The sequence below is a fragment of the Amblyomma mixtum genome, chromosome 1 (assembly GCF_055824585.1).
Source record: "Amblyomma mixtum isolate Tamu chromosome 1, ASM5582458v1, whole genome shotgun sequence".
Lineage (NCBI taxonomy): Eukaryota > Metazoa > Arthropoda > Arachnida > Ixodida > Ixodidae > Amblyomma > Amblyomma mixtum.
In genome coordinates this window covers 233096155-233103606 of record NC_143012.1, presented here as the reverse complement: position 1 = coordinate 233103606, position 7452 = coordinate 233096155, and the positions used below count along the sequence as shown (strand labels likewise).

Genomic DNA, 7452 nt, shown 5'->3' with positions numbered 1-7452 from the left:
GTATGCACACTGCGAATGCTTGATTAACAATTTAATAAGTTCACTCTCATTCAAGTTCTATATTTACTCGAGGAATGACTTTAGAGTCATTAAATATTTGTTCTCTATGCCTTTGAATTGTTTTGCAGTGTCTGTGTAATTTCCTATTTTAAGTACTGTTCACAGAAGCTAAGAGGCATCGCAAGCAATTTCAGGTGGGTTGGGTTCTTAGAACTGTAAGCCTTGGTAAGAAGAGGTTTTTATCGTGCTCACTTAACCCGGATAAGTTGATCTCTTGAGTATCCGAAATTACCGGATAGCATCTTGACGCAAGCTAGGAGCTGACAGGTAACCACCCGTAAGTGTCCAAAGTAGCTCCTGCAATTGTGTGGTATGGGAGTCTTTCTGGATTCTCGATGCTGTGAACCGAGGTGCCAGAAACGCCACTAAAACAAGAAAAAAGATACTTGAAGATGAAGCCGTCATATTATGTACATTTAGCTTGTCCTCGGCTGGTTAGTTTGCTGCTGGTATTGAATGTAGTTATTATGGTGCATTAAAGAAAAAAAAGCATTAAAAGCAATAAATTAGCGTTAATAGCGCATTGTTCAAGCCTTGGGGCTCAGTTTTAACCAAATGAAAGAAATGCCCTTCGACAATCTCACTACTGAACTTATAGAAGGGCTAAACGTATATAAGAGGCAAGGCGAACACTACCGAGTCCTGTGTGATAGGTGAGTCTAAATGCATTGTTAATCAATTTCGCCTATTGTGCTTGGCGCATGATGGTATCAGTCGCCTATGTGCCATAAAATCCAACGCAACACACGATTTTGCCTACAGGAAAACTATGATTTTCGATTCTCTTGGTGAATTGTCTTCTGTTCACATTTTAGGTATCATATTCTCGTGACAAAACTTAAAAAGTGTCAGCTTTGCAAACCATTGCCGTCTGGTTTACAAATCATCTTCTGTGGGACAAGCATGTCGATTTATAATGTTTAAAGGCTGAATATGCAGTAGATTCCCATTGCACTATAGTCACCTTCTTCCGAATGACACAGATGGTTTGTTATAAAATTGCTGTATAAAGTCACATTTATATTATTGTTATGACGTGTGAGCAACACTACCCGAATAAATTTTCAAAAGCTTCGTTACGTGCCAAAAATCCTGAGAATGGTTTTTATTTTGCCTCGGGGCCAACGCCTGAGAGATATTTTATATTGCCCACACGACGAAAGTTACTGAAGCCATAGAACCCAATAACAGGTTGTGTTCGCTGCAACTTCAGTGTATTTTGTATTTTAGATTTTTTTGGAGATCTGCTCACCGAGCGCTAATTTGACTCCTTATCCCTATGCATTGACTAGTAAAAATGAACTTCATCTTCAATTTCTTCTGTCAGGTATAAGTGAAAAATTATTCGGCAACGTAGAGGAACTTTCGTATACGTCCGGGAGCGCAAGCTTTCACATTGCCGAACACTCCCTACCTGCCCAAAACAAATTTTCTTGTAGACAACAATGCGTACCAGTACCTCCATTAATAGACACCTTTAGAATACCGTGTACTATGTTACTATTACCGGAGCAACCGGAGCCCGTCCAATGCCAATGCGCAAGCGCTGATTGCTCCCGATGCAGTAGGCACGTCCGCAGCTGCGTGCAAGGTGATCTGCAGGGACGAACTGACGACGCGCGGGGTCCTGGTTCTCCGGAACGGTAGCGGTAAAGCGGCACATGGTATGCTAAATATGTCCAATGGTAGAGCGCTGTGTTGCTACGTGCCGGCAATGAACGGCCGACAGCAGGCTCTGTATGGTTCCTGCAAAGGATATTGGGCAAACAGCGCGGGCCATTTTATGCGCCATGAAACAATCAATTTGCGCAATCATAGCTTGTTTTTCAACTATAATAGAGGTAAAGAAGTACTTGAAACTGGGCTTGTTGGTGCATATTCGTGAAAGACATGAGAGCGCAAAACGGGGACACGGACGAGGAAGGGAACAGGACGAGCGCTGCTCTTTCAACAGGATTTATTCAGGGAAGAACGTTTAAATAGCCTTTGCTCTTATCCATGCTCTTGATCGCAGACAATCGCCTCTCACAGATACGCATCAACAAACAGCATTTCACTGTGGCGAAGAACAACTGACGTGTCACTAATACAACTATCACCTCGCTTCTTGATATAGAAGGCTTCCACAAGCTCACGTTCAGTCCTATCTCGGCTTTTCAATAGCACTTTGCAATCATATAGTCGAGGCTTGCAGGCTACACGCTTCTCTTTCGAGCAGGCTTGGCAGTGGTCTGGAAGATGTCCTCTCTTGTTTAAAGAATTCTTGTGTTCAAGCAGGCGCTCATTAAGACAACGGCCGGTTTGTCCAACGTACACCTTGCCGCATGTAAGCGGGAACTCATAGACTACTGCTTTCTTGCAGCCAACATGTGGCATTCGGTGTCTGATAGTGCACTCTTGTACTTTTGTTCTTCCAATCCGTGAACACATTCCGGCGAGTTTTCGCGGCGCTGAAAATACCACATCGACGCCATACTTATTGGCCACCTTCTTCAGGTTATGAGAAGTGTGGTGTACGTAAGGTACAACTTCCGGCCTTGCCTGCTTTTTTTTTTCTTGAGGTCGGTTGTTTTCCTTGCTGCCCTTCAGCTTTTTCAGCAAGGTCTGCGCCACGGAGAGAACCAGGGAAGCCGGGAAGCCTGCTTTCTGCAGCCTGGACACTTGGGAAGCATAGCTTGCGTGCATGGTATGGTGGCAAGACTTCTTTAGTGCGGAAGCTAAGCACTGGGAAGCGATAGCCCTCTTAACGGTCTTAGAATGGTTCGAATGGAAAGGCAACAAATCTTTCTTTGCGCGTGGACAGTACTGCCAGCAAACGTGTGTAGGGTGGAAGGTTAGGGTGAGATCTAAAAACTGTAATTTGTTATTGCTGCTAGGCAGTTCGTGTGTGAAGGTGAGACCCATGCTATTCCGACCAAACGTACCTAAAACATCAGCTACTGCTTCGTCAAAAGTAAAATCGTTATCTGCCAAAAGGACCAGGTAATCGTCTACATATCTAAAAACGTGGACTATACAATCCGTGTCAAGTTCTTCACTCAAGGAGCGGTCAATCTCAGATAAAAACATATTACAGAGTACCGGGGCGACACACGAGCCAATACAAACGCCCCTTTTTTGTAGATACGTTTGGTCATTAAAGTCAATAAAAGTGGCCTTGAGATAAAACTCAAGTAATGACAAAAAATTGTCCACATTCAAACCGGTAGCGTTTTGAAAAGCAGTGGCTCCATTTCTGTCAATGCAATTACGCACTGCAGAATAGAGATGTACATGCGGAACAGAGTAGAAAAGATCTTCTACATCAATAGAAAAACCAGAGCTTATGTTCCTATGAGTCTGAAGGAAGGCTATCACGTCATCCGAGTTCTTAGTTGCAAAGGGGTCTTCTACTTCCAAAGTCTTCAGGTGCTTGAGCAAAAATTGGCTGATTTGTCGTTGCCAAGTTTCCTTTTCGCTTACTATAGTCCGGAAAGGCATTTCCCGCTTGTGTGTTTTGGCGGCGAAAAAAACCGAAAGGTTTTTGTTGATGGCCGTGGCTAGTGTCTGCAGTTGCAGCTCATCACACAACGACACTGCATCTTTTTTCATTTGCGTCGTCTTAACTTTCACGGACCTGAAATTCTTCTTCACTGCTTCTATTGCCTTTTCGTTGAATAAACCGGACGGCATTGCCACAAAACCGCCTTCTTTGTCTGCCTGCACGAGCTGCAGATCTTTCGCTCTAAAAAACGAAACGACCTTCGCCGTGGGATCAGCTCGATGGCTGGGAGGGTTTGGATCCCTGACTGACCTGGTGAGGGTGTCGACGCCGTCCAAGAGGCACCTTTCCTGGTTTTCCTTCGTTGTTTTGTTGGCCAGTCGTCGGTTGAGGGCCAGCCATTCGTGTGGCTTAAGCTTGGCATGTACGCTGAATTTTGGTCCTTCCTTTAGGACTGCTGCTATTCCTTCCGGGAGTTCGGCTCCTCCCAAGACTATCACATCGTGGCGTCCGGGATTCTTGGTCTCCCCCTTCTTGAGTTGTTCCAAGTGTCTCGTTACTTGGTTCATAGAACATTTCCACCAAAGTTCGGTTGTCTGGGCCGCGAGCTTCTTGCTTTCTCGATGTCTGATGGCCGCCAGCCACTCTTGGTCTTGGGAGTAGCATGCTGCGCGTAAAAGATCTTGAAGCAGCCTCACTTGGTACCACAGTTCGGACCGGAGTATCTTGCAGATTCGTTTGGCGTGGCCTATGGTAGGCTTAAAAGGACCGAAGAGGCCGGCGACTTCACTAGGAACGAGTCCTTTTCGCAGGAAGATGCCAAGTAGCCTGGCCCGGCACGTTGAGGTGACGATGTTTGCGATGAGCAGGGGAACATGGGAAGGCGAGGGTTGAACACAAAACAGAGAGCCCGATGTAGAAGAAATATGGCTAAGAAGTACTTGAAACTGGGCTTGTTGGTGCATATTCGTGAAAGACATGAGAGCGCAAAACGGGGACACGGACGAGGAAGGGAACAGGACGAGCGCTGCTCTTTCAACAGGATTTATTCAGGATTTATGCACTATCAGACACCGAATGCCACATGTTGGCTGCAAGAAAGCAGTAGTCTATGAGTTCCCGCTTACATGCGGCAAGGTGTACGTTGGAAAAACCGGCCGTTGTCTTAATGAGCGCCTGCTTGAACACAAGAATTCTTTAAACAAGAGAGGACATCTTCCAGACCACTGCCAAGCCTGCTCGAAAGAGAAGCGTGTAGCCTGCAAGCCACGACTATATGATTGCAAAGTGCTATTGAAAAGCCGAGATAGGACTGAACGTGAGCTTGTGGAAGCCTTCTATATCAAGAAGCGAGGTGATAGTTGTATTAGTGACACGTCAGTTGTTCTTCGCCACAGTGAAATGCTGTTTCTTGATGCGTATCTGTGAGAGGCGATTGTCTGCGATCAAGAGCATGGATAAGAGCAAAGGCTATTTAAACGTTCTTCCCTGAATAAATCCTGTTGAAAGAGCAGCGCTCGTCCTGTTCCCTTCCTCGTCCGTGTCGTCCGTGTCTCATGTCTTTCACGAATATGCACCAACAAGCCCAGTTTCAAGTACTTCTTAGCCATATTTCTTCTACATCGGGCTCTCTGTTTTGTGTTCAACCCTCGCCTTCCCATGTTCCCCTGCTCATCGCAAACATCGTCACCTCAACGTGCCGGGCCAGGCTACTTGGCATCTTCCTGCGAAAAGGACTCGTTCCTAGTGAAGTCGCCGGCCTCTTCGGTCCTTTTAAGCCTACCATAGGCCACGCCAAACGAATCTGCAAGATACTCCGGTCCGAACTGTGGTACCAAGTGAGGCTGCTTCAAGATCTTTTACGCGCAGCATGCTACGCCCAAGACCAAGAGTGGCTGGCGGCCATCAGACATCGAGAAAGCAAGAAGCTCGCGGCCCAGACAACCGAACTTTGGTGGAAGTGTTCTATGAACCAAGTAACGAGACACTTGGAACAACTCAAGAAGGGGGAGACCAAGAATCCCGGACGCCACGATGTGATAGTCTTGGGAGGAGCCGAACTCCCGGAAGGAATAGCAGCAGTCCTAAAGGAAGGACCAAAATTCAGCGTACATGCCAAGCTTAAGCCACACGAATGGCTGGCTCTCAACCGACGACTGGCCAACAAAACAACGAAGGAAAACCAGGAAAGGTGCCTCTTGGACGGCGTCGACACCCTCACCAGGTCAGTCAGGGATCCAAACCCTCCCAGCCATCGAGCTGATCCCACGGCGAAGGTCGTTTCGTTTTTTAGAGCGAAAGATCTGCAGCTCGTGCAGGCAGACAAAGAAGGCGGTTTTGTGGCAATGCCGTCCGGTTTATTCAACGAAAAGGCAATAGAAGCAGTGAAGAAGAATTTCAGGTCCGTGAAAGTGAAGACGACGCAAATGAAAAAAGATGCAGTGTCGTTGTGTGATGAGCTGCAACTGCAGACACTAGCCAGGGCCATCAACAAGTCTGAAAAGAGCAGCCTTTCGGTTTTTTTCGCCGCCAAAACACACAAGCGGGAAATGCCTTTCCGGACTATAGTAAGCGAAAAGGAAACTTGGCAACGACAAATCAGCCAATTTTTGCTCGAGCACCTGAAGACTTTGGAACTAAGAACTCGGATGACGTGATAGCCTTCCTTCAGACTCATAGGAACATAAGCTCTGGTTTTTCTATTGATGTAGAAGATCTTTTCTACTCTGTTCCGCATGTACATCTCTATTCTGCAGTGCGTAATTGCATTGACAGAAATGGAGCCACTGCTTTTCAAAACGCTACCGGTTTGAATGTGGACAATTTTTTGTCATTACTTGAGTTTTATCTCAAGGCCACTTTTATTGACTTTAATGACCAAACGTATCTACAAAAAAGGGGCGTTTGTATTGGCTCGTGTGTCGCCCCGGTACTCTGTAATATGTTTTTATCTGAGATTGACCGCTCCTTGAGTGAAGAACTTGACACGGATTGTATAGTCCACGTTTTTAGATATGTAGACGATTACCTGGTCCTTTTGGCAGATAACGATTTTACTTTTGACGAAGCAGTAGCTGATGTTTTAGGTACGCTTGGTCGGAATAGCAAGGGTCTCACCTTCACACACGAACTGCCTAGCAGCAATAACAAATTACAGTTTTTAGATCTCACCCTAACCTTCCACCCTTCACACGTTTGCTGGCAGTACTGTCCACGCGCAAAGAAAGATTTGTTGCCTTTCCATTCGAACCATTCTAAGACCGTTAAGAGGGCTATCGCTTCCCAGTGCTTAGCTTCCGCACTAAAGAAGTCTTGCCACCATACCATGCACGCAAGCTATGCTTCCCAGGTGTCCAGACTGCAGAAAGCAGGCTTCCCGGCTTCCCTGGTTCTCTCCGTGGCGCAGACCTTGCTGAAAAAGCTGAAGGGCAGCAAGGAAAACAACCGACCTCAAGAAAAAAAAAAGCAGGCAAGGCCGGAAGTTGTACCTTACGTACACCACACTTCTCATAACCTGAAGAAGGTGGCCAATAAGTATGGCGTCGATGTGGTATTTTCAGCGCCGCGAAAACTCGCCGGAATGTGTTCACGGATTGGAAGAACAAAAGTACAAGAGTGCACTATCAGACACCGAATGCCACATGTTGGCTGCAAGAAAGCAGTAGTCTATGAGTTCCCGCTTACATACGGCAAGGTGTACGTTGGACAAACCGGCCGTTGTCTTAATGAGCGCCTGCTTGAACACAAGAATTCTTTAAACAAGAGAGGACATCTTCCAGACCACTGCCAAGCCTGCTCGAAAGAGAAGCGTGTAGCCTGCAAGCCTCGACTATATGATTGCAAAGTGCTATTGAAAAGCCGAGATAGGACTGAACGTGAGCTTGTGGAAGCCTTCTATATCAAGAAGCGAG

General features: G+C 46.3%; 2 protein-coding genes across 2 annotated transcripts; one reads left to right on the top strand and one right to left on the bottom strand.

Annotated features, from left to right (window-relative positions):
* Window positions 1-313: 313 nt before the first annotated feature.
* On the bottom strand, window positions 314-4506 carry LOC149371136 (uncharacterized). The gene is made up of 2 exons (XM_089579436.1): window positions 3677-4506; window positions 314-425 (listed from the first exon to the last, which is right to left on the bottom strand). Exons 1-2 carry the CDS (start codon window positions 4504-4506, stop codon window positions 314-316), a joined length of 942 nt encoding a protein of 313 aa, XP_089435562.1.
* A 606-nt stretch (window positions 4507-5112) lies between these two features.
* Window positions 5113-6198, top strand: LOC149371135 (uncharacterized). The gene has a single exon (XM_089579421.1). The coding sequence runs from the start codon at window positions 5113-5115 to the stop codon at window positions 6196-6198; it is 1086 nt and encodes a 361-aa protein (XP_089435547.1).
* Window positions 6199-7452: the final 1254 nt, after the last annotated feature.